Below are 27,472 nucleotides of genomic sequence, written 5' to 3'. Positions count from 1 at the left end.
ACCACCGATGTTCAGCACCCACCTGGATGATGCGACGGCAGCCATTTTTGCTCCAGTACACTCACCACACATTAGCTGTTAGGAGGTTAATGGGTGAGAGATAGTTAGCTAATTAGAGATAGGGGATGATTAGGGGGGCATAATGACCAGGCCTTGGTGGGCAGTTTAGCCTGGACTTCGGGATACACCCAACTCTTTACAAAGGATGCCCAGGGATCTTTTATGACCACAGAGAGTCAGGACCTTGGTTTTACATCTCATCCAAAGGACGGCGCCATGTTTATAGCACAGTGTCGCTGCACTGGGGCATCAGGATCCACATTCAGAACACAGGGTATGCACCCCCTGCTGCTGATGGCCTCACCAACATGTCTTCCCAAGCAGCCCAAGCTTTTTCCTAAGTGCTGTCCCATCCAAGTACTGGCCGGGCCCATACACGCTTAACTTCAGGTGGATTGCCTATTTTGAGGTACAGGCGGTATGGCTTCTCATGCCCGTATGGAATTGTCGGCCCTCCCAATATTCCCAAAGACAGGTCAGGGTAACTGGTGATTCCAAACTGGTGGACCCATTAATAGACTGGCACCCTGTCCACAGCTGATTCTGACTTTGTGCCTAAAGCTGCTGACATGGATCCCCATCACAGTGTATTTGATGAAGCGGGTTTGAGACAGATATGAGTTATGAATTCGAGAAGAGTCCAACTGCAGCCTGCAATACGTATGTCGTAGGTCAGGTAATGCCCACAACGTCAGTCACGAAATACCCTTTAAGTCAGATAACCCTCCCGCAGCCCTAATCTTAACCACAGTGTAACGGGGCCCTAATGTTAACCATAGCCTAATGTGATGGCCATTCTGTGGCTGATCTTGAGGGTGTTTTGTGATGTTGGGGCATCACATGACTGACCTCATAGGTACTGTGGTCTGCAATTACACTCTGCATGTGGCTTGTTTCCACTATTTAGCACACTGATATTCTTAAATCAGCAGACAATATGGTTACATTATTTTGAGAATATTTTCTAAGCTTGTCAGTTTGATATTGCCATGTAACAATGCTTTATAAAATGGAAATGTACAAAAACAAAAATAAATTGAATAACTGGAATTAGTAAAATGTACTTGTGTTATTTCTACAGATTAAGGGAAGAAATAAACAATTTGATTTAAAAATGAGCTCAGATTCGTACAGTATGGTTACAGAAATGTAATCCTAACTAGAATGCTACAATTTAGAATAAACAAAATTATAAGGTGCTTCCTACAATATTACCTTTTTTTCTATCAGAGATAAAGCAGTGGAATCTCTCCAGCTCTCTGACATTTGTTCTCTCTTGCAGCGGCCTTGTGTGGTCTAGAAATCCCCCCTCCTGTGGTCAGCGTTCAGAATTTGATGGTTCTGTACTTTAAGTCTGATGTCACCTATGCATATCGGGGCTTCCGTGCAAATTTCTCCTTCCATGCTGTGGAACGTAAGTCTTGAAGTGTCTCGCGTCTGCCCTTAAACTGGAGATGCCGATGAATTTGTGGTCTTTCTGTTTTTCTGCTGGATTACACAACATGGCACTAGTATCTCATGTACTTTAAAGAAACCTGGCACACTACTTAAGAGAAGAAAAGAGACAACAAACAAACAAACAACCAGTCTAACCTGGGACATGACATGCTGGTCAATAGACAGCTAATGCAAGTCTGGGAATATTCCAACAAAAGATTATATTTCTTTATATGCTATGAGCAATGTGGTTTGTAATGATGGCACATAAAATTTTTAATCTAATATTTTCATGCAGAAAGTTTCTAACAGAATGGGCACCTATGGTGACCAGCATCATGGTGGCGCAGTTAGGACCTGCACCATCATTAAGGTGAATTAGGCATTCACCTACGGAGGAGATCAAACCCACCCACACGGATTAGCTACTGAACAGTCAGTTGGCACACTAATAAGCTTGGCCTATGGTGGAAAATAGCCTAGCATGGGCACTGGGCGCAGTGGTAGTGCTGCTGCCTTGCAGTAAGGAGTCGAAGGTTTGTGTCCAGGGTCCTCCCTGTGTGGAGTTTGGATGTTCTCCACCTGTCTGCATGGGTTTCCACCCACAGTCCAATGACATGCAGGTTAGGTGACTTGGTGATCTTAAATTGTCCCCAGTCTGTGGTTGATGTGTGTGTGTGTGTATGTGTTCACCCTGCAATGGACTGGCACCTGTCCAAGTTTTATTCCTGCCTTGTGCCCTATGCCAGCTGGGATAGGCTCCAGCAGAACCCTGCGACCCTGTTCAGGACTAAACGGGTTACACAATGACTGACTGACTCATGGTGACCAATGCCAGACAAATATCTCTAGAAAATGAAAGCAGTCCACAAATGTTTATGGGGGTCATGCTTTTGAACTGAAGACAGGACCTGTGACCAATGAATCTTTGTGAAAATGCAAACCCATGTGAATGAACTTCCTGTTCGTGGACTACTTTTATTTTACGGAGATATTTATTCAACAATATTTTAGCAAAACAAATGCACGTTTTTCACGTTGTGAGCAAATGCCTGGATGACTTGACATGTGGATTATTCGACATGAGTAACATGAAATGTTTTGATATTGTTTGCTGTTGTCCAGTGCTGGTCACCATACACTTCTGTACTATGAGAAACTTTACCTCCAAGCTGCATGAAAATATCAGATTAAAGTTTTTTCTCAGCCATTATTACAAAACACATGTAAAAAATGCCATTTTTAAGTGGAGTATTCCTTTAAATGCAGTATTATTGGTATTTTCTAGAAGTATATAAAAGTTAACCATAAAGAGTGTGATTTACCCAGAAATGATAATCTAGTGGGCAAGATTAAAAAAAAATGAATGTGTGCAAAACAAACAAACTTGTGCTACGCACACAAATGCACCATCAGACAGTGCCGTGTCAAACTGACATGGTCAGGTAGTTGCTAATAGAGGCGATATGTGGCACATTGGGTATTACATACAAGTAAGAATTTCATTGTGCTCTGCCCATGTGACAAATAATAAAATACACCCAGAATCATTCGGCATGAAAACATGTGTAACATGTAGCAGGATTTCCTTGACATGATGTAGTGCAGTCAACTGCCCCTGACAAGAATCAGAGGCAACTAGTATGGAGCCCAACACTTTGACATCTGCACATCAAGCTAATGCTGGAACATGAGTTTGATTCCCACATTGTGACATTTTTAGTCACATCTCCAAGCACAAATCCAAAAGACTGTTGTCAGAAAAGATGGGCATCAGTCAACCATGGTCCAGACTGCTTTAGTATTTTGGGGTGAATATCCTGCCTCAAAATATCAATGATATGGCCCCAGTTATGGTCATTTAACAAGTGGGTCACTGAGGTGTGCTTGGCGTGCTTAGGCAGGAGTACAAGTGTCCTGTGGTCAGCAGGGTCACAGCCTCTCCAGCCATCGCTCTTTTATCATAACGCAGTGTGTGGCCCTTTAGTGGTGGCTTTGACCATAACAGACATGCAAATCAAAACATACTGGTTTTTATGGAATGTGGACCAATGCTTCTTAGAGCAATTATTCTTTTAATTCTTGATTGCATACGTATTTATATTTAAATATATAATAAACTATACATTGATTATGGTTTTCTAATGGTTATTAAACTAATCTATTCATATTAAAACAGCAAATTTAGATTATGGAAAACTGGATCAAAGTGACGCTCTCATTAGCCATACAACAGAACATCCGTTTCCTGTTGGTAAGTAGTTTTTTTTTTATTCTTAGATGTAATCGATTATTCATGTTCCCACAGCCTGGTGTTACATATTTATGATGGTCTGCGATATTGAAAAAATATCTAAAATCTCGGAAGAAAATGACATTAATATTTATATTCACCAGGGGTCTCATATACAAAAAACTTCCTTATATTGCATACTAAAATTTTGTTTACGTAAGAAAGGCAAAAATGATGGATGCATAAAAGTAATCAGAAGAAACGTATGCTGAGTCCTACACCAAGCTCCTTTATAAGCAGGAAATCAACTTAAAGCTACACGTGTGTGCACGCGCTTTCAGCTACTCCCAGTCACAGTGTATGGCTGCAGAAATGCCCCTTGTTGATCGTGTATGATCTAATCACAGCATAAACTTGGCTGTGTCCTTGAGTAACGTCTTTACTTTGAAACCATGGGAGAACACAGAAGGTGAAACTTCAGTGAATGTGAACTTGAGGTATTACTGATATTTGAGTTTACGGAGAGCCCACGGGGGACAAAACAGATTCATGGTTACTAAAATAAGTCTGTGGGCGGCACGGTGGTGCAGTGATAGCGCTGCTGCCTCGCAGTAAGGAGACATGGTTCGCTTCCCGGGTCCTCCCTGCGTGGAGTTTGCATGTTCTCCCCGTGTCTGCATAGGTTTCCTCCGGGTGCTCCAGTTTCCTCCCACAGTCCAAAGACATGCAGGTTAGGTGGATTGGCGATCCTAAATTGGCCCTAGTGTGTGCTTGCTGCGTTTGTGTGTGTCCTGCGGTAGGTTGATACCCTGCCCGGGATTGGTTCCTGCCTTGTGCCCTGTGTTGGCTGGGATTGGCTCCAGCAGACCCCCGTGACCCTGTGTTCGGATTCAGCGGGTTGGAAAATGGATGGATGGATGGATGGATAAAATAAGTCCTCAAAAAAAAAGGGATTTTTCTTCAATTTTTAACACCACAGTTAATGTAAATATGTCAATCAGTGAATTAGTTACTCAGTTTGACTGAATGGCCACTTCTAGGAATATTGGTGGTAGTTCCAAACTTCTTCCATTCCACAATTATGGAGGCCACTGTGCTCATGGGAACACTCAAAGCTTTAGAAATGGTTTTATACCTTTGAGTTCCTTGTACTTCACAGCTAGGTGTTTGTCCTGACATGCAGGGTCAATTGAGTGAGGTATTTCTTTAACAAGATGCCCTTCAAAAATTATATTATCTCTAAGTATTCTATACCAAAGCTGTTTTCAAAAACCTAAGCACCATGCAGTACAGGCACATTTAAAACTGGGCTGCACAATCAGCCACCATTGCCCTGTTTGTCTGTGAGCCACCCTGTGTAGTGGTAAGGTTGGCACCAGACTACACTGGGCACCTTGTACAGTAGTTTTACCACACACCCTTTCATCACAATCATCTTGTTTTGTTTCTTCAGAGGTGTTTGTGGTTTAGTACAATACTGCATCTGCTGTACACAACTCTATGTGCAAGTGGTTCTATGGACAATGCTGTGGAGGCTGTTACTGAGTACAAACCTGAAAACTCTTAACAACACCTCAGTATCACCTTGATTGTATTGACATCTCATTTTTTAAACTTAATTAAAAACTTGCCTCTTCGCATTCTACTTTTTTCCTCTTTCAGCATACTGGTCTTGATTTAGGATTTGCACATTTAGTTGATTTACCTTTTTCTTAAACTTCACTGTTATTAAGCTTTTTTCTTACATACTTTAGGATACTGGCTACTCTTATAATGGTAAGCTGCACTATAAAAATACTATAAAAATAAATTATGAAATCATGGCATCATTATTGTAAACAATATGAATTATTGTAGTTGCAAAGGTATCTAAGAAATAAACTCATAAATAAATGTAACACAGCTGGATTTGTTTATTGTGGGTCTGTGCCCAAAGCTTCAATATTTTTTTCATGTTACACCAAGAATATAAAAGACATCAGTTTTAGGTTGGTTAAGGCACTATTATAGATGATAATTACGTGTAGCGCGACTGGGCAGGACCTGCTAGATATCTCAAAGGAATTAAAATATTTCAATTATTATCACCTGCTATTTCCCAAAGTTCTAACATCTTCCTCACTGGATTAACAAGTCTGTCTTCTTCAGATTTGTGTGGAATTCCCTCAGCTCCTGTAAGACTTGCTTACCATCGCATTGCCGGTGGGGAGGAGGCCATTCCTACCTTCTGGCCTTGGCAAGTCAGTCTGCGTGTTGTACATGAACATCTCTGTGGAGGAGCCATTATTGGTCCAAAATGGATCATAACAGCAGCCCACTGTGTTTACAACAGGTGAGTTCTGCAGCTCTTCCCTAATACAAACTCTTTTACTTCACTGTAATACGCATAATCCCCAAAAAATGTATTATTTTTCTTCTCATTAGGATTTTGTTTCAGTATTCATTTCATTCTGTATTTATAATTTGTTGCTTGCAAAGGATCTACCTCTGATTTTATTTCTACACACTCATTCTCCTTTCTTTGACTATCCGCCTCTCTAAAACTATTTCAGGTACAGGGTAAAGTTGAAATTCATGCCCTGACCCTTGGTGACTGGTGAGCAAGTCAGTGCTGGACTGGGCCTTCAGGCAGTGTGCGACTCATTTAGAAGACAGGAGACGAGGCCCATTGTCTAAACAGCCTGGACTTCAATTTTAATTTGACATTGTGGATTTCTGCCAATGTCACTGAGATGTTTTTCAATCCAAAGGTTTGCCAAGGACAGGATGATATGTTTTATAGTTTACTTTCACAAAATTTTAAGAACGAGGTGATTGATCTGCTAGGGTCAAGTCACCATAATGTAAAATAATTCTCAGTGTTTTGGAAGAGCACAGATATAAAGATTAAAAATATCAAGTTTAACATTGGTAGGGTGAATTTTGAATAGACACAGAAAAGTCTAAAGGGGATAAACTGGGATAAGTTTTTAAGTGTGTAGATAGTTGGGGAGCTGTGGAACAAATTTAAAAATGTTTTACATATAATGCAGCCCAAAATTTGAAATTAATAAGTAAAAAAAAAAAAAGTGGGTTAATAAGGAGATGAACAAGAAGCAGCAAAGCTTAGCTCCAGTGCCGACCGTAGAACATATGAGAGCATGAGGGCAGCCATTAAGAAGGATATTAGGGAAGATAAAGGCAGAGAGGAATATTACAGATAAAGTCAAAAATGACCCCAAGATATTCTTTTAGGATTTTAATCGTAAAAGAACAGACAAGGAGGAGGTGAAGTGTATCAGAAATAGTAGAGGGGAATTAAAAGATATAGACAATGAAATAAAAAATGCTCTAAAATCCAATTTTTCAAAGGTCTTCACATATGGGGAAGTGGAGAACTTTCCTCGGGTAACAGGGACTATTAAGGTTGTACTGAGTGATTTGGAAATTGTAACAGGAAAAGTGCTGCTCATATTAAATAGGCTGAAATCAAACAAATCACCAGGACCAGATAATATTTACCCTAGAGTTCTTAAGGAAACTAGCGAGTACATATATAAACCCCGGACGCATATTTTTAGGAAGTCACTGCACACTGGGGAGATTCTGAAGGACTGGAAAATGGCAAACATTATCCTGTTATACAAAGAGGGTAATCAGGAAATTTCAAGTAACTATAGGTCAGTAAGCTTAACAAGCATCACAGGAAAATTAATGGAAGGAATTGTTAAGGATAAGATTGAGCAACACATGGCAAGTACAGGACAATCAGTATGGGTTTAGAAGAGGGAGGTCATGTTTTACTAACATGTTGTGGAATTCTATTTATAGGAAGCAAAAAAAGGATACAATCAAAGTGAAGCTTATGATATTATTTATCTTAACTTTCAGAAAGCATTTCATAAGGTGGCACATGAGAGACTGGGCATCAAACTAAAAGAAGTGGGAATTCAGGGTGATGTTTTTAGATGGGTGCAGAATTGGCTTAGACACAGGAAGCAGAGGGTTATGGCTGATGTAAATAGTGGTGTTCCACAGGGGTCAGTGCTAGTGCCGCTGCTATTTTAAATATATATAAGAATATATATATATACCTGTATATAAATTATAACCTGCTTAAGTTTGCAGATGATACCAAGCTAGGTGGATTGTCAGATAATCTGGAATCCGTTCAATTATTTCAGAGGGACTTGGACAGCATACAGGCTTAGGCAGATTTGTGGCAGATGAAATGTAATGTCAGTAAATGTAAGTTATTACACATAGGAAGTAAAAATGTTAAGTTTGAATACACAATGGGTGGTCTGAAAATAAAAAGTACACCTTATGAGAAGGATTTAAGAGTTGTAGTGGACTCTACGCTATCAACTTCCAGACAGTGTTCAGAAGCCATTAAGAAGGTAAACAGAATGTTAGATTATATAGCACGATGTGTGGAGTACAAGTCCAAGGAGATTATGTTCAGGCTTTATAATGCACTGGTGAGACCTCATCTGGAGTACGGTGTGCAGTTTTGGTCTCCAGGCTACAAAAAGGACATAGCAGTGCTAGGAAAGGTCCAGAGAAGAGCGACTAGGCTGTTACCAGGGCTACAGGGATGAGGAATTATGAAGAAAGATTAAAAGAGCTGAGCCTTTTCAGTTAAAACAAAAGAAGATTAAGAGGAGACATGATTGAAGTGTCTAAGATTATGAAGGGAATTAGTCCAGTGGATTGAGACTATTTTAAAATGAGTTCATCAAGAACACAGGGACACAGTTGGAAACTTATTAAGGGTAAATTTTGTTCAAATATTAGGAAGCTTTTCTTTACACAGAGAATCATAGACACTCAGAATAAGCTACCAAGTAGCATGGAAGACAGTAAGAACTTTCAAAACTCATCTTGATGTTATTTTAGAAGAATTAAGTGGATAGGACTGGCAAGCTTTGCTGGGCTGAATGGCCTGTTCTCATCTAGATTGTTCTAATGTTTAGAATAATGAGAATTATCTATATATATAATTCACTAAGCAGCCGACAGGGCACACAATATAACCATGGGATACGCACGACATAGCCACGCCCGCCAACTCACAGAGCCCGCCCACCAACTCTAAGACCATGGGATACGACGACAACTCACAGAGCCACGCCCACCAACTCTAAGACCATGGGACAAGAACGCCTGCTGACCCGCCCGCCCGCCTGGGTGTTACCAGCATTCACCGCAATGTACTGGAGTGTAAACCTATCGCAGCTGCTAAGCTTTCAGCCACAAGAGATTGAGCAATAACAGGTCTGTGATGCCCTAAGATGTCCGTGGCTGCACATGCGCTACACTGAATGGATCAATGTGTGTCTACCCGGCGCCGAGAGGCGTGGGTAAGCCGTTGAACCCCATTCGTGATGGGGACTGGGGCTTGCAATTGTTCCCATGAACGAGGAATTCCCAGTAAGTGCGGGTCATAAGCTTGCACTGATTAAGTCCCTGCCCTTTGTACACACCGTCCGTCGCTACTACCAATTAGATGGTTTAGTGAGGTGCTCGGATCAGCCCTGCCACGGTTGCTCGCGGCCTCTGGCGGAGCGCAGAGAAGACGATCAAAATTGACTATCTAGAGGAAGTAAAAGTCGTAATTCCGTAGGTGAACCTGCGGAAGGATCATTACTGGTTATGCCGACCCGTCATTGGACGGTTAGGACCTGAAACCTCTCGGGCCCGCTTCCTCGCCCTCTCTCCGGAGAGGCGGAGGGGGCGGAAAGGGCGTCCTCCTTGGGCATCCTTCCCCTCTCCCCCCGTTCTGCCCTCCACGCCTGACCGCCGTCCAGCCCCGTCCCTCGCTCTGGGAGGTGGGGGCGCAGCGGCGGTCCTCCAGTTTTCAGTCACGGACAATGTTGCTCTCTCCAGAGTTCCATCTTTTCCTTCACCTACAGTTGTGTTCTCAAACCCACCCCATCTGGACAACTGTGTCTTTCAGGAAGTGTTCACCCATCAATACATAATTATGTGTGGGTTGGCTAGTACAAATTAATATCTCTTCAAATTTTACCTCCTACATACAAATTAGATTTGACACTGAATAAAAATATGTTATAATTGGAAAAAGATTTCTGAGCCAAAATGGAGACTATTTTAATAGAGAGATCATTTCAGTTCAGTTTAGGTGCACAAGTGCTTATTATGCTCTGAGGCTAGGGATCTGCACTGGCAATCGGAAGGTTGCCGGTTCGAATCCCGTAAATGCCAATAGGGACTCTGCTCTGTTGGGCCCTTCAGCAAGGTCCTTAACCTGCAATTGCTGAGCGCTTTGAGTAGTGAGAAAAGCGCTATATAAATGCAAAGAATTATTATTATTATTAAACGTGACAGGCATACTCCCATAGAATTAGACCTTACTATAAGGTCACAGGCAACATCCATTTAGAAATTAGGAGCTGGAAAGTATTCATTTCCTACTGGTGTTCCTAGCTTGAAATAATGTTTTTATAGAGTGAATGTAACATTTTGAAACCTTTTTAATCGATTTCAGCACAGGAGGTAAGGCAGGAAACTGTCCTGGACGGGGTGTTGGTCCATTGCAGGAGACACCTTACAGGTTAAGTCACTTTGTGTGAGGCATTGATGACTGGACATGCTTATTAACCTATTTTTTCTCTTTAAGGAAAGATTATGTAAAACTCATGGCGGTAGTTGCTGGAGACCATGATATTCTGAATGAAGATGCAAGTGAGCAGGTGACTACAATCACAGTATGAAAATGCATTTATTAACAGATGACTGCATAAAAACATATTCTGATCAAAGCAATTCCTCATGTTTTACAGAAGCGTTCAGTGAAGAAGGTTATCATTCACCCACGCTACAATGACTCCACTCTGGATTACGACCTGGCCTTGCTCTTGCTGGAAGATGCTTTACAGTATAATAAAAATGTCCGCCCAGTGTGCCTTCCTCATGCCAACTGGACTCTTGAACCTGGCAAAATCTGCACGGTTACTGGCTGGGGCAGTGCAACAACAGGTGAGTGAAGCTGGATTTTTGAACAATTAAATATCCTGTTTGCCATAAGGTCAGTTTTACTTTTAGAAAGTAACTCTTATTCATATGCCATAGACAATGACTCGATTGAACTTAATGAGGAGAGTCTCCAGTGTTAACAGGATTTACACTTGCACAGCTGTCCTAAATCGTTCCTTTCAGAATTAAAATTATTTTAAATTACATTGACTTGACATTTTTTATTGAAATGACTGTAATGTTCTCTTATGGAGGCATCTTCTCAGAGAACAGTCTCATAGGTCACACACAGATTTAGAAATATAACATGTAACACAAAATAGGCACATGAAATATAAAATTATAAAATATTTGCATACATGTAGAATATATGCACATCTGTCTAAACTGATAGCAATACATTAATTCATGTAAAGATCTTATAGTTTTGGTTATAAATGTTCCCAAATGCAGAAATCAAGGACATAAATTAAGCAAACATAAGATATTTGAAGGAAAACACGGCAATGCAGAAGGTATCAGTGCTGCCTCCCAGATCCAGTGTCCTGGGTTCAAATCCCATCTCTGGTCATTATTTGTATGGAATTTGCACTTTCATCGTGTCTAAGTTTTATTTTCTCCAAGCACTCCATTTTTTCTCTCACATCCCCAAAGATGTCAGTGTTAGGTTAGCTGGTGATTGCAAACTGAACCCGCGTGGATTGTGAATGACTGACCCCTGGGTTGGCTTGGCATCTTGTCCTGAGCGGCTTACTGCTTTGTGGTCACTGCTGCCCAGAATTGCTCCTACCACCTGTAACCCTGAATTGGACTAATCGGATCTGAGAATGTCATGGTAGGGTATGACATTTGAAGATATTTCCAGACAGTAACACAGCAGAGAAAAATAAAAATTACAGGAGACATGGCTCCTCGAGAAAACAAACCGTTCAGACTTGTATATCTTTAACAAAGTCAGAGTCTAGCTGAGTTAGGCCAACTGGACATTCAGGCACCTCCCTGGACAGTTTATAACATACTGTGGTAGACACTTGTGTTCAAAGATCAAGCTGATGCTCTAATAATGCTGCTCTTATCACTGATGTCATTATTCCCCAACTATTGCATGGCCAAGAGGAGCAGCTTTGTCAAGGTGTTAGATTGGTATTGGGAAAAAATTGAGACTGGAAAACTGTGAACTGGTCATTATAAATGACCTACAACAGCTCCATTAACTGTATGCTGTGCTGAAATGATGGATGTTATACCAGGATTTAAATGCCAGGCTTGACTGGGAACTCCTTAACCTAGCAGTTGTATAATCTCAAAGATAATGGGTCCTATGACACTGATGTGGAAGACTATGCTCACATCATCTGCTCATAGGTACATACGATGTATAAATCTGTAGAATTCTGAATTCTGTAGAATTCCATAATGATATATTAAATGAGATCGACAGTTGGATTGGGGCAAACAGCACAGTTATGTAGTCACTATACAATTCATAGTGGTGAAGAAGGAGCTGAGCCAGAAGGCGAAGCTCTTCAGTTACCAGTTGATCTACGCCCCTACCCTCACCTATGGTCAGGAGCTTTGGGTAATAATGGAAAGAATGAGATCACAGGTACAAGTGGTCGGAATGAACGTTCTCTGCAAGGTGGCTGGGCTCTCACTTAGAGACTGCAGGGTGAAAAGTACAGACATCCAGCAGAGGCTTGGATCACTTGCATTAGGAGAAGTTAAGTGAGGTGGTCCTGACATCTGATATGGATGCCACCCTGTGGAAGTTTTTCAGGTACTACCAGCTGGGAGGAGAACCCAGGAAGGACCTGGGGCTCTCTGGGGGTATTAAATCTCCAAGATGGTTTGGAAACACCTCTGGATCCCACAGTATGAGCTGGCTAGTGTGCTTAGGGAAAGGGATGTAAGGGCCTCATTGCTAAGAGTGTTGCCCCTGTGACTCAGCCTCAGATGAGCACTGGGAAATGAAATTAAGTAGAGCAAATGATGTGTGGAGTTTGCATGTTCTCCCTCTGTCTGCATCAGATTCCTCAGAGTGCTCTGGTTTCCTCCCCCAGTCCGCTAAACTGGCCTGTGTGTGTGTGTGTGTTTTCTCTGTGATGGACTGGCACCCTGTCTAGGGTTTGCTCCTGCCTTGTGCGCTATGCTGCCTGGAATAAGTTCCAGCCCAGCACGACCTTGGATACAAAATAACATGACATGCCCTCCAATATTACTGATTATTTTAAAATGATTTAAAACTTTATAACGACAATATCCTGGTATTTGTTCTAGTCAAAGAACAGAAAACAATACCTTGACATTCTGGCATAACATAAGCTCTCAAAGGAAATGTAATCCAGTTCAGGGTGACTAGGGCCTGGAGCTCACCCAGGGAGCACTGGGTGCAAGGTGGGATACGCCTGGGTGCTGGTCCTTCACAGAGCCTCTCACGCACACACCCTTGGCCGTATCTGTGTAGGCTGATTTCAGGTGGAATAGCCACCTTTGCTTGTGATATGATGATTTGCAAAGTTCACAGGAGGAACCAATTGCTTTTTCCTCTTTATACATTGCCAGTATAGCACATTATTGGAAAGCATGGCATTACTTTCAATCAAATGCTGATGGCAGCTCTTTCTATCGGTATAACTGACTTATTCTTTAACCGCTTTACCGAGGTGAAACAGTGCTGAAGAGGTCCTGCAATCACAATAAAAACAGCAGTTCTTTTAGTGAGTGTCAATTCTACAAGCAGTAAAACAATCCTGATAATAGAAGGAATGAAGATTGGTTTGACTGATCCCAATTGAAACGTCACCTTTATCCATCCATCCATTTTCCAACCCGCTGAATCCGAACACACCGTTATCTTTGATGTTAATTTAATCTTTAGTCATCACATTTTTACACTTCTAAAACCTGAATAATTTTAAGTGAAGAAAATTCCTAAGTATGCTGGATTGGGAAAAAGTATCAGGCTTCTTAAATTGTTCTATTACTGCTGTCGATTTAAATCAAAATACTGTCAGGAGGATTATAGCACTGTTTAGAAGTATAAACATATACAATGCCAAAGTTTAGGAATGATATTAAATTACTGTACTCAGGGTAGTGCTGCTGCCTCACAATCAGGAGACCAGGGCTCATGTCGCAGGTCCTCCCTGTGAGGAGTTTGCATGCTTGCATCCAAATCCAAATCATATTATGTGATATCATCTTCTGTTAAATTCTGCTTTGTACTTGTAATATTTTTATTTTACTCTCATACTGTATTGAGGAATACTTGTGTTCTGTTCTGTGTATTGTATTGTATTGCTCCCCTTCTCCTTCTCTCATCATCAAGTCCTTCCATGAGAACCCTGAATACAATGAGGACTGATTGAGGTCATTGACGTTAGGTAGAATGCCTATAGGGAGCTGGGCGGTCTTGTGGCCTGGAACCCCTGCAGATTTTATTTTTTCTCCAGCTTTTTTGTTTTTTCTGTCCTCCCTGGCCACCGAACCTTACTTTTTTTCTATTTTAATTAGTGTTGTCTTATTTTAATTCTTTTTTTTCACTCTTTCTTCATCATGTAAAGCACTTTGAGCTACAGTACATTATTTGTATGAAAATGTGCTATATAAATAAATGTTGATGTTGTTGTTCTCTTTGACACCCATTGCACGACCTGGGGTGGGGTCTCTCTTTGAACTGCCTTTCCTAAGGTTTCTTCCATTTTTTTCCCTACAAGGGTATTTTTTTAGGAGTTGTTCCTTGTCTTCTTAGAGATTCGAGGCTTGTGGGGCTGTCAAGAGTCAGGGCCTGTTAAAGCCCATTGCGGCACTTCTTGTGTGATTTTGGGCTATACAAAAATAAATTGTATTGTATTGTATATTGTAAGTTCTCCCCACGTCTGCGTGGGTTTCCCCTCACTGTCCAAAGACATGCAGGTTAGGTGAACTGGTGACGCTAAATTGGGCCTAATCTGTGTGTCTGGCATGTGTGTGGGTTTAGTGTGTGATGAACTGGCTTACTCTGTCCACAGTTTGTTCCTGCCTTGCGCCTTACGCTAGCTGGGATAGGCTCCAGCCCCCAAAGGGGTCCCTGTTCTGGATTAAGTGGGTTAGAAAATAACATGACATTAAATTACTCCTTCTAACATTTAAAGTTATACAGTACATGACTTTGCTCTGCTTTAACTTATAAACAGAGTATACAAGATATTAATAAACAGAAAATAACCAACTCTAAACTAGTCATATGTGATAAGAATACCTGGCAATGAAATGCAAGAAGTCTGAGTTTTTTCTTTATTATTATCTTGACTGTTCCTTTATAACTGGTATTGCTAATATCATATACTGTACTTTTCTTGTAACTTTCAACAGATGGAAAAATGAATGAGAAGTTACAGCAGCTGAATGTGCCCATTCTGAGCCCAGAGTCCTGTGCCACATACTACCCTGAGGTCACCGACAGGATGTTCTGTGCAGGATTTACTTTACAAGAAGGCAAGGACACGTGCACGGTCAGTACGAACGTAGAACTTCACTGGCAGTAGAAGTGATCTGCAAAGCATGGCAGTGCAAAGTCGTGCTGTGTTATGGGGAGATGCCATTGTAGTCTTTGATAAGCATATTCAAGTAAGAATTACTCTGAGCTATGGGTAATAAATGCTAAGATTGAAACATTTTATTTTGAAAAACCTAATAATATTTTAAAGAATTAGCTTACTTAGTGAATAGTGGGGCAGGCCAGAATGAACAGGTAGAGTTTCAGTCTCGATTTGAAACTACACAAATGAACCAGGGGTGAGCTCACCAGGAAAGGGGAGACAGGAAGGCAGCAGATTTTTGGATGAGAGCGGCATAAAGGAGTTTTGTAACAATGCAAGAAGAATTGAAAATGTTGACAGGGTTTATCTGTTCCCTTACATAGCAGTTTTCCAGGGTTGGTAAGTAAGTGTGTCCAGCAGCTCTGTGTCAATCAGACACTACAACATCAAGAGGGTGCTGTTCAGTCAAACGTAAATGTTGGCGTTGAGGCAAAAATAAGTAAAAAGAAAAATGTATTCCTTTACGTGAGAGTTTTATTGGGCAAGTAAGTATGTCTGGTGCCTCCTCATCAATCAGATACCACATACGTGCTACTATACCACAGCTTGGTATGCATTATGCACAATGCATCCTCCATCATGACTCGATGTATGCATTCATGTAGAGCGACCTCTGCACTTAGAAATTTCATTATACAGTATGTCTGCATGCACTGAAAAATTAATTTGTATTAATTCAACTTGGCTGCTGTCAGCATTGAGCACAGCTCACAACGGTTAATCAGCATTCATCTCACCACATTGAAGTGATCATTTTTCCATAATAAATCGTCCACTACTTCATTTCAATGTTCTCTGCCCTGGGTAATTCTTTGGAATGACTTCAGCATGTTTTTATGTGCCCGGGGCTTGACTAGTACAATGTAGGCAGCACTTCAGCGTGCTGGAATAAGAATCTTTCTAAATGAGTATCAGAATTTACAGATAATTCAGTATCAGACAGAAGGAGGCCAGTGCTGATGAGAAATCTGAAAGGTAATGTGGTTTCATCATGCAGGTCAAGACCCGGGCAGAACCTTTCTGAATCGGTTTAATATTTTATTAGCCACTTTACCACTCAAAGACAAGTAATAAAATTAACTAAAAAAGATCTGATATCTCTTACCCTACGTGAACCTTCAGCTCCTTCCCTCTGTATACAGTACGTGTGTGTCTGAACCTCTCTCGAGTGTGTTCCTGTAAAGCCTGCTTCTCAGGCCTGGTCAATTCAAGACCCCTTGCTGGCCTCCTGTCCACTTTTATACATCCTGTCTTTGAACTTCAAAGCTTGAAGCGACATACCTCCCACACCTTTATTCCTCCTCATGTGTCTCACACTTGCACTTCCTTTTTCAATTGCGTCAGCAAAGCCAAACTGACCAATCAGGTTGTTCTAAGGGACCGGACACACACATAGACTTTAGAATTTTATCATATAGTAGATTCAAGAAGGCAATTGAAAACAGAATTGCATACAGTAGTCCAACCAAAAGGTGACAAAAATGGAAGAGTACTTCAGCATCTAATTTAAACAGTATTTTGATTTTTACAGTACATATAAACTTCTGCTACTGAACAGTGGAATGATAAAGTATGACTCAAAGGCCATACACAGAGTAGGATCAAATAATTCTGCTGCTAATAAATAGTGCAATGACAAAAGACAGCAGGTAGAGAGCACTTATGAAAATAAAAGGTCCATATGAGCTAACTCTTTTTACTTATACTTTTCCTACTGCAAGTCTGCCTACCTTTACACAGCACATAAACACAAAGAATATGTGGATATACAGTAAGCAATTTGATTTAGAAAATATACATTACATAACATAATACCAAACCTGTTTAACACCATTCTCAGTTAGACAGATGGATAGATAGAATTTTACTTGTCCCAAGGGGGATATTTTGGCTTTGTGCACAAGTTTAATAACTAAGTAAATGAATAATTAATAAATACATAAATGTTATAATAAACAGATACTCAAAACAATAACTAAAAAGAAAGAAACCTTCTGACTTGACAGTCACAGTGTGGCATAATGCAGGTGTATTGCCGTTGGTATAAAGGAGCCCCCGTAGCGTTTCTTGACACACTTCTGCTGAATGATTCATTGCCTGAATGTCCTCAGTGTTAGTGTGTCAGAGAGAGGATGTGCAGCATTGTTCATAATGGCACTCAATTTTGACTTAATTCTCCCCTTTCCTATGACCTCCAGGGTGTCCAGAATGCATCCTATAACGGAATTTGCGCTTTTAATTAGCTTGCTGATTCAGTGCACTTCTTTAAAAATGTTACTGGCTGAGCACACCACAGCATATCAAGATACAAAACAATGAAAAATAGGACAAATATTGCTACAGCTTCAGTGAGGTTTGAAAAAGTAAAGTGCAGATCAAGAGTTGGACAGCGCGAGACGGGGGAGAGTTTGGCAGGCAAGTGAATGACAGCTCAATTCACAGCAGGATCAACCCTGCGTAATCAGGCCGGTGGACAGCAGGGATTTGCTTTCTGTTATATGATACTGTGAGTGAATCCCTTTATTCAATACATCGTTAATTTTCATTTAATAAAACCGTTATTCTTTATTACTTTGAGCTCTCTTTATCATTCATGTTGCTTTATGTTATTCAAAATGGACCAGACCTCACATAAACTTAAACAAAAACACCATACATGATCACAGTAAATAACATTTGATTCTGAAAATGAATGCATAAATTAAAATATTACACAGTTCCAGTTAAATTATAAAAAATCTAGTATAAACATTTTACATGTCATCATAAATTACTGACATCAAGTTAGACCTTTGACTATCTGTTAAAATAAACCATAATGAGAATGAACGGTATTTCATCCACTTACTTTCTGTTGTTGGTATCTTTAACTTCTGACAAGATAGAAAAATCGTGAATTGCAACTGCAATACTGGGGCATGGTGGGCTAGTGCCATCTGAAAGGACGTGCACTTTACACTGGAGCACTCACCAGGAGGCCAAAATAAAAATGTCTGGACAGACTATATGCTATGTCCTCACTGGAGGTATGGAAGAACAGACCCTAAACTTACTGTACATATTGTAAAATATCTGCTTTCTATTCAGGTACAGTAATATTTAATAACTGGGAAAGCATAATATTAAACTTTGCCAAATTGATAAAAATACTGTAACTGCTTTGGGTATAACAGTCAAGTGATTTTTTTCTTATAAACTAATATCTGCTTTTTTCCATTTTTATTTTTTTAGGGTGACTCCGGTGGACCCCTGGTTTGTCAATCTCAGGAAAAGCGTTACTTTCTATGTGGAATAACAAGCTGGGGTGCGGGCTGTGGAAACAGCCCAAAACCTGGAGTCTACACTTTTGTCTTACACTTCACTGAATGGATACACAAGCAAATGACCTGTAAGTGCTGCTTAGCACACTCTGTCAGTATGAAAATTAAAGGCAGCCGTTATACTGTGCATTATGCCATTATAATCTATATAATCTGTATAGTGGCCTGTAAAGAGCGTCCTTGAGCCCAAATCCCAGACACAATTGCAGCACAACAGGTCCCTTCTTCTCCAGACACAGCTCAGCAAAATGGAATTCTTTCTTTCTTCTTCCTTTTTCTTTTTCTCCACGTCTCCAAAGTGAGCTTTGTTCTTCCTCCACACCTGACTCCAACTTCCTGGTTGAGGTGAGGAGGCTCCATTTATGCTGGAGCAGGCAGTACCAGCCACAGCACTACATGGTGTAAGCACTTCTGGGTCAGGCAAACAGCGCCTCAGAGTAGGGACCCCTACATTTGGCTGCTCCCAGCAGGGCTGCCCAACTGAATTACAACTCCCACATTGCACTGCGGGTGTGCACATGGGTGCTACAGTAAGGGGCACTATAGAGGGCTTCTGGCCAGGCAAGGGTCCCTCCATCCAAATTGGGAAGCCAGTCCATTCTGGCCATCTTTTACTATACACACACACACAAGGGGGAACATCAAGGTACTGCTTCTTAGTAAAAGGCATTTCAACACAGATAGTTTATTCTAGCCAAGGCACCTGTACTGTAGATAAAAAAGGAAGGTCAAGGAAGAACTGATAAGGTAACAATGACAAACTATTTTTCTCAATTTGTAATAATTTTCAGCTCATTGTGACCGAGATGATACAGGCATACTGCTCCAGTCTACATCAACTCAACTTCCATCATGGAGGACTGAAAACAAGTTAAAAAGAAATTTATTAAAAGGTGAAACCAAAATATTTTCTCATATTTTTCCATAATATTATTAAAAAGTCATAGATGAATGTTATATAGGAATGTTAAACATCAAAAATAAATATTGCCTTGAGTATGGAATATTAAAAACATTTGTAAATGTTCCTCCTCATCCTCAGTGCTACAGCCCTTGTAGGACCTTAACTTCTCCAATTTTCTTGGTTTCCTGCTTTCACTCTCAACCTCCCAATCCCCATTATTCTTAGATCATTCTGCAGATCATCCCACCATCTTTTTCTCTGGCTTCTCCTATACTGTCTTCTCCTGGTCTTCCCTGAAAAACCTTCTTCACAATTTCATCCTTTGCACGTGTCCTGTCCAATGTAATCTTCCTCTTTTCCTTTCTGCCAGTATTTCAGGTTTTATATAGAAATTATCCAGTTCCTAATTGATTTGTATTCTGCACAACACAACTACTGTATATTCACAGCTCTGTAGAGCCTCCTCAGAATTGTTTTTTTTCCCATCTCTGTAGATAGATAGATAGACAGATAGATAGATAGATAGATAGATAGATAGATAGATAGATAGATAGATAGATAGATAGATAGATAGATAGATAGATAGATAGATAGATAGATAGATAGGTTTTCCTATCTGGCTTTACAGTCAATACCTCAGATCCACATGTCACAATTGGTCTTATTAGTATTTTATAAATTCAAAATTTGTTATTCTGCTTATTGTCTTAGATTTTAAAATATCTGGAGTTGGTTGCCTGATGCTATCCATGCATTAATTCCATCTCCATCTGTGATCAATGTACAAGTTCTCAAGATGTCACTTCTTTCAAATTTCCTTCCTCCTAATGGCATCTTATCTTCACGTCATCCTCTTTGCTTCCTGGACTCGGGCATGTCTCTAGTTTGTTCTGAGTTCCTTTTTAATCCAATGTTTCTTGTTGCTTCTTCTAAATATATGAATGCTTCTTTTTGAAATTACTGCTAGGTCATCCATGTAGGCCATGCTATTGAAAACCGCTCCCTGGGTTATGTGTTATTCGTCTTTTTTAGCACCAAGTAAAACAGCACGTGCCCTTGTCACAGTCCTCACTTTATGTCATGCCAATCTGACAAGTTTCCTTCGGCTGTGACCAAACTTTTAGTGTCCAGCTAGGTAACTTCTATTAGCTGTATTGATTCTGCTGAAACACCAAATTCTTTTACACCTTGGTACATTTTTAATCTCTTCACTGTGTTACAACCCTGTTAAAGTTGACGTACAATTGACACAGATCAAACCCTTAGCACGTTTACAGAGATACCTGGAACTACTGTGTCCAAAGCCACATTCGTTGTCTCCCAGGATATTTTCTGTCTGCAGTTCTAACCTCTTCATTGCTAACTTTGTGAATATTTTTTATACAAGACAGCTGGGTGAATCCTCTGTAATTCCCAAACACTAATTTGTTATTTTCTTATGGATGGTATATATAACCTCCAATGCCCACTCTGCTGGCATCTCTTTATTTTCTCAAACATCTTTGATTATATGATGAATTCTTCTCTCAAGTATGTTCCAGGCAAATTTTACAAGTTCTGCTGTTGCCCAGTCTAGCTCAGGTACCTTTTAATCCTTTAGTTATTTAAAAGCCTACCTCATTTTCTCTCCTGTTGGTGTTTCTATTAGTTCTTCTTGCTCTTCATCCATTCCAATCAAATCCTGCTCCTCATTTCCTTGGCAATCCTCCTTTTCCATTTCACCTCACCTAATACATCCTCAAAAATTATCCTTCCATTTTCTCAGAACCACATTCTGGTCTACAATCAGATTCTCTTCTTTATCCTTGTAAAGCACATTTTTAGGCAGGTATCCTTTCTCCTTTTATTTTTTTCACTTATCCTATGTTTCTGTTGTTTTCCATATCTAGTAGTTTGTACTTCTCTAGTGCTTTCTTCTTATTTCTGCCACACTCTTTCTTCTCCTTGTAGTGTCACTCTTGTTCTTCCATGCGGACTCCCTTTCCTTGCCTCATGTCTTTGTTTTGTCATCAAATATTCCTACTCCTCATTAAACCAATCCTCTCTATTTCCTTTTTTTCAACCTCTCACTTCCCTGCTGCTGTTAATCTGTACTATAATCCCTGTAAAACCTTTAAACTGTATTTAAGACTGCAAAGACAAGAACATGTCTTAACAAACAGGGTTCCCAGGATGAGCACAGCCCAAATATATGATTTTAAGGAGTGTTTATCACACTGGTATCTACACTAATTTTTATGATGTAATGGAAGAGAGTTTTAGAGACACATGTGAGGATTTATGAAAGAGTGTGTGGAACATGAAAAGGCACCAGGCCCAGTGCCATCCCCAAGAAGAAGGTCCTGTGACACAAACTGGAAATGAGTGCTCTGTCATTTCATTCATTTCCATTAAATGGAGTGGTCTTCACCGTATGAACTCTAAAGCCAAGAGGGGCTTGGGGATACAGGCAGATTCTGAAGTAAAAGCAGGTAGCATAACTGTGATATCCAAGATGTCTAGCTGTTTAAACAAATTCTCATACTTTACCTAAGGAATTGAAAGACAGCTATTAATATTGGCCTTATATCAGCCAAATGAAAATATTAAACCGAAGAGATACAGAATGATGAGGTACGTCTGTAATGGTTTAGGAAGGGTGAAACACCTGACCAGGAACAAAACTGGGCCGATGCAAACATTGACCTTGGCTCTCATGGTTACCTCTGCTCTTTTGGGATATGCCACATGCATACATAAGATTTGAAATCGTTTTAAGGTTATATGGTACCGCTCACTACAAATATACAATAAATGCATCCATAAATGCCCCACTGTATTACTTACAATAATTGAGTTTTGGGCAATCCTCCGAATACCGGTCCCAAATTATTTAACAACTGTTTTCCTATCGAGTGGACAATACTACACTGAAAGCCGCGAAAAAATATTTATTGCAAGACAATAAGATGTATTTCCAATATTTTGTATTAATTCCAGCACAGCAGCTGCAACGTCTCTTAGTGGTAAAAGTAGTTATTATAATTCACTATGGTGTCCCAGCTGGTCAGACCCTCAAACAACATCACATGCTTCGACTTCATGTCATACAGCCAGAAGTACATCATCATTATTATCTTGTCAGATGTCATGATGCAACCGATATTTTTAAAAAAGTAAGCTGGTTATAACTAACCTTATTGCTCCCGCTCCTAAATATTGTCCACTCGATAGGAAAACAGTTGTTAAATAATTTGGGACCGGTATTCGGAGGATTGCCGAGTTTTGGCCACCTCAGACCAAAGTACAGCACAGAAGTAAAATGGAGGTATTATTTGTATGGCATTATATGACGTCCTAATACACGTTTTTCATATGAATACTAACAAGAGTAGGCTATGTTTGTATACAAATCCTAAAATGTATTTTCATAATTTCCACGTCTATTTCATGTGTTGCAGTTTGTTGAGACTTGTGTGTGTTTTACCAGGAGAGTTATTATACACATTAGTCTGACATCAGTAAGAAAGGAGCGTCACAGTCGAGGTGGACTTTACACCTGGGGTCCTCAATCCTGGTGTCTCTTTCTGGATTTGTTTATCAAGATGTGTTTGATTTAATGTATGCCACCTGTCTTCTCTCTCCAGACATTAACATTTGGTGCAGATATTCACGTGAAATTGTACTTTGCCTTATTTTTTTTTTTTTACTTTTTTCTATATGGTTAAATTTGAAATGGGCATGTTTTGTCATCTCTGCGATTCTGTGGATTGGGGGTATCCAGTACGTCTGTGGAGGCATGACGCTTATTTGATAAGTTTGTTTTGTTATTGTTAAAAATAAATGATGAATCTGGCATCCACATCTTTATATCGTTGAGATGCAGCTCTGGTATCGGTGTGCTAAGCAGCACCTCTGGGGGTCTTTTCTGCCCACTGCTATCGGGCAATTCAATGCTTCCACCCAATGCACTTGTTAAGTTTATTTTTATTTATTTATTGATTGATTTGCTGTATTATCTGTCCTGTGAGTCTGTATCCTTGTTTTTATGTTTCTGCTGCTGTATGTATCTGAATTTCTCCAAGTGATTAATAAAGTTTACCTAATCTATTCTAATTTAATATGGTTTTATGTGTTTATGTTACTGCTATGGTTTATACATTAGGATTTCTTTTGTTTTGTTGTAATATGAACGCATTGCCTGAACATACCTGTTGAGTTGAGTTTGAGACATACTTTATTATTTTTGCATATAGTGTTACACTTCTCTGCTATAGTTTTGGGTTCTACCTGAGTAAGTGCAGATTTTAATATTTCTGATGGTGAATACCAGTTGGTCAATAGTAACTTGCTTCATCCTTTTTAATATTTTGTAGATAAAGCTCTTCAACATGTGGATAACAGCAGATATCAAAATGACTCACAAACAATGCAGCTGACTAATGAGTGCAAAGATGTTGTTATAAAGCAGGAGAAAGGCCAAATACAATCTCCAAGTTATCCCAATCCCTACCCAAACAACATCAAGTAAGTATTTTCAGGAGCAAATGCGGGGATCTTTATTATTCATAGCAGCAGCACCCGCCGTTGCCTGGGTAAGTCATTTTAAGGCAGAACTATCCAACTTCTATAAATGGCGTCTCTTAAAGTGTTCTCTCACTGCGACAAATTAAACTCATTTATTTTAGGGCTCCAAATCTGTGAAAGGCATTTTCCTTAACAGTCACTGTGGTAGAAAAGACACCCCACCCCCACCCCCTTTTCCAAAGATGCCCGGAGGGTCAACTGTTGGGTTCCAAAATAATCTAGTGTTTCTTCTTGACAAAGTGGGATATATGTGCCAAATTTTGTTGAGTGTGGAACTGTATAAAGAACAAACACACACACACATTGAGCTACAATATACGTATTAGATATTGTAAGGAAAAAACATCAAAACAGAATGGTGGAAGGCCTGGAATTAAGGGCAATGCTCAGGTGCTGTCCACTATAACATAGCGCAGGCAAGATGGACACCAGTAGCTTGTTTTCCTGGGCTACACTTAGGGGGACCTACAGCTTGTGGTGATGCATGGAAGGTAAATGCTTGAAGGCATCAGAATGAAAAAGGTGCCCTGGAAGAAAACCTGTGGGATCCCCATCGGATACTAGATGACAACAGCTGGGTGGCTTTCTGCTAATGAACAGTAGCCAAACTTTGTTTGGAAAATGTGCTGACACTCCAAAATATGGAGTTACGGTGTGGAAACACTCTGGAGCAGAAGATGGCGGCAGCCATTTCCCAGTTGAGGTACACTGGACCTGTCTGCCATTGACACAGGAAAAGGCAAAATAACCTCAAATAACCACCCCTTTAAAGGCAATCGAGGGACTGAGGTGCAGGTCCACCAAGGGCTGCTCGAGGGAGGATGTTCCTGACCTCCAGGGATTGTCCTGAATTGACCCAATAAATTGGGTTTAAAGCTAATTTATTTTAGAGGGCGCATTGAACTTGACACAGGAAAGAGAAGGAGACGGCAAGAGAATGAAAACTAACAGGGAGATCTGACGAGATTAACTTTATTTGGAGGCGGGCAGGTGGATACGCCACCCTACTGAGACAGGCCGAAGTTTTGTATTTTGCGTTTTATTTACTCCTCTGTGAACCTTCTTTTATTAATATTAATTATTCTCTGATTAATAAAAGCCCTTAATTAAGTATCCATCTTTTGGTGGTGTCCTATTAAATAACTGGAAAAAGAACCTTGACAAAATGTATGCATTACATACATTATTTTGCTATACATTGTGGGATATGGCCGGCCATTCATCCTGGCCAATACCCCCAGGCCGCCAGATGGAGCCCTCCCTGCAACATGGAGGTGCCCCAAATTCCAGCAGGACCTCATGGACATTGGAGTTTTAATGCACAGCCCTGCTGGATACCATGGAGGCCGCCAGGAGTCACTGCCCAGGGATTTATATTTTCCGTATTGCCCGGAAGTATTTCCAAGTCACGAGAATGGAAGAAATGATATACTTCCGGGCTGAAGAAAAAAGAGAAGTTTTTACCTGACCCGGAAGTGCTAGGAAGTCACATGGACTGAGGGTTCAGAAGCACTTCCGGGTCAAGGACTATAAAGGACTCTGGGAAATCCCAGATGGACGAGCTGAGCTGGGTGGAAGGGTGGCAACGCGTCTGGGAGAGTGGAGGATTGTTTATTGTAGTATTGTTATTGATTTATACGAGTATTGTGGAGAGGAGGGTGCTTTGTGCACTGTTTTTTAATAATAAATTCAATATTTTGGATTTTATCTGGTGTCTGGCGTGGTGTCCGAGGGTTCAAGGGAGCGATATGGCCCCCTAACTGTCACAACATAAAGCAGTATAAAATCTCATATCAAAATATTAAAATATTTTAATACTGCTGGATTTGTTTTAAACCTGATGTGTAAAACTTTATAAATAATCGTTTCAAACCAGCCACATAAACATAATTCAAGAGCATGAAAAATGCACAGATTGTTTATTTGTACAATTTAACTAATAACTACCTTCTTTAGAGATCGGTTTAACAGTAAACTATGACTATTGTAATAAATTACACAATTATTTATATTTGTTTAGTTGCCAATGGAGAATCATTGCGCCAAAGAATATGTTTATCAAAGTGAAATTTCGAGAAATCAGCATTAGCGCTCATGGAGGAAACTGCTCTGATTTCTTTGCTTTGTACGATGGAACATGGAAAAACAAGAAAATGAAAGGTAAAACCAACTGTAACGTACATTCATTTTGAAAATGAAATGTTTATAATGAGACAGCCAATAGTATATGGTTTGTTTTTATAAAATACATAAAGATTTTTACATTGCAGCATAAACATTTCAAGTTTAACAGGCAGGACAACTGGTTCTAAAGTTAACCTTCTGTAAAAGTATCTTTAAAGTGGAAGAACTCAGGTGGAAATGCAAATAAAGATTTTACTAAACATGCAATTAAATCGTCACTTCATACAGCCAATGTACTGTATGCATTTTATGACAATATATGCTGTAAAAAAAATCTTGTTAAAAATCTATAATATATAAAATCAAACACCAGGGTCACTCAACTTTTCGACAATGAGACCTGAACACACGTCTGATACGTTTGATGTGTCAATGCACAAGTTGACCTACACGGTGTATTATATTACACTTTTTAACATTTCTGTTAGTATAAAGTAAAAAAAACTCATAAGCAAAGCAAAAAGTGACGTGCAACAGCTGTGTCAGTGCCTAATCCAATTTCATTCATTTTACAGCCAAGTTTTGTGGTGATGCAAATCCTTGCACCCTTTGGTCCAGAGGAGAGGAAATGACAATGGAGTTCAAGGCTGACCATCAGGGGTCTGCCGCCGGAGTCAGCCTGGAGTACAGCATTCATGCCTCAATGGAAGAACAACCATAAATAACACATGGCTTACAAAAATCAAAGAGTATCTGCATACTACATTGTGATTTTATAACTGTGATTTACAATTAATGCCAAATATATAATAACATGAAAATGTGATTTTTAGCTTTAAGAGTTCTCTTTCTTGCAAAACAGATCAGAAGTGAATGCAATGAATAATAATGTAATATTAAAAAAACTGTATGGAAATAAATGCTTATTGTCTTGATTTTATTATGCAAGCAATAAAAGAATTTTAAAGTATGCTGCTTCTGGGAAATATTATTATATATTATAAGAGCACAAGGTTACCCGCAGTTATCAATTTACTACATTTGTGTACCCCAATATCACTAAATGGTGCAACTTCAGTGAGCTTAAAAAGAGATACAGAAAGGAACATCAAAAAATAAGAAAAAGAACACCCTTAGTTATACCCAACAGATACTGGATTTAATGAAAAAGAGCTTTGTGACTATTAAACAGAACAACATAAAAACAGCACACTTACTGCATCAACAATAAAGCCTTGACTAAAATGTCTTCTACCCCAAGTCTGGTCTC

General features: G+C 39.9%; 1 protein-coding gene across 2 annotated transcripts in view; it reads left to right on the top strand.

Moving 5' to 3' along the window:
• The window catches only part of LOC114645281 (ovochymase-2), a 60,003-nt gene extending 32,862 nt beyond the window's left edge, over positions 1 to 27,141 (top strand). The window contains exons 13-23 of one of the 2 annotated variants that reach the window (XM_051922764.1): positions 1,343 to 1,474; positions 3,677 to 3,751; positions 5,879 to 6,062; positions 10,353 to 10,425; positions 10,516 to 10,711; positions 15,062 to 15,201; positions 18,520 to 18,676; positions 19,400 to 19,501; positions 23,868 to 24,018; positions 26,099 to 26,238; positions 26,778 to 27,141. In XM_051922764.1, the coding sequence (XP_051778724.1) occupies positions 1,343 to 1,474; positions 3,677 to 3,751; positions 5,879 to 6,062; positions 10,353 to 10,425; positions 10,516 to 10,711; positions 15,062 to 15,201; positions 18,520 to 18,676; positions 19,400 to 19,501; positions 23,868 to 24,018; positions 26,099 to 26,238; positions 26,778 to 26,923 (1,496 nt within the window). In that variant the 3' untranslated portion in view covers positions 26,924 to 27,141. The remainder of the gene's footprint in view (positions 1 to 1,342; positions 1,475 to 3,676; positions 3,752 to 5,878; positions 6,063 to 10,352; positions 10,426 to 10,515; positions 10,712 to 15,061; positions 15,202 to 18,519; positions 18,677 to 19,399; positions 19,502 to 23,867; positions 24,019 to 26,098; positions 26,239 to 26,777) is intronic. The other variant, XM_051922765.1, reaches the window with a different exon arrangement.
• Positions 27,142 to 27,472: the final 331 nt, after the last annotated feature.

Source organism: Erpetoichthys calabaricus, chromosome 2 (genome assembly GCF_900747795.2).
Source record: "Erpetoichthys calabaricus chromosome 2, fErpCal1.3, whole genome shotgun sequence".
Lineage (NCBI taxonomy): Eukaryota > Metazoa > Chordata > Cladistia > Polypteriformes > Polypteridae > Erpetoichthys > Erpetoichthys calabaricus.
The sequence above is the reverse complement of the archived record's forward strand: the minus strand, read 5'-3'. Positions and strand labels throughout refer to the sequence as shown.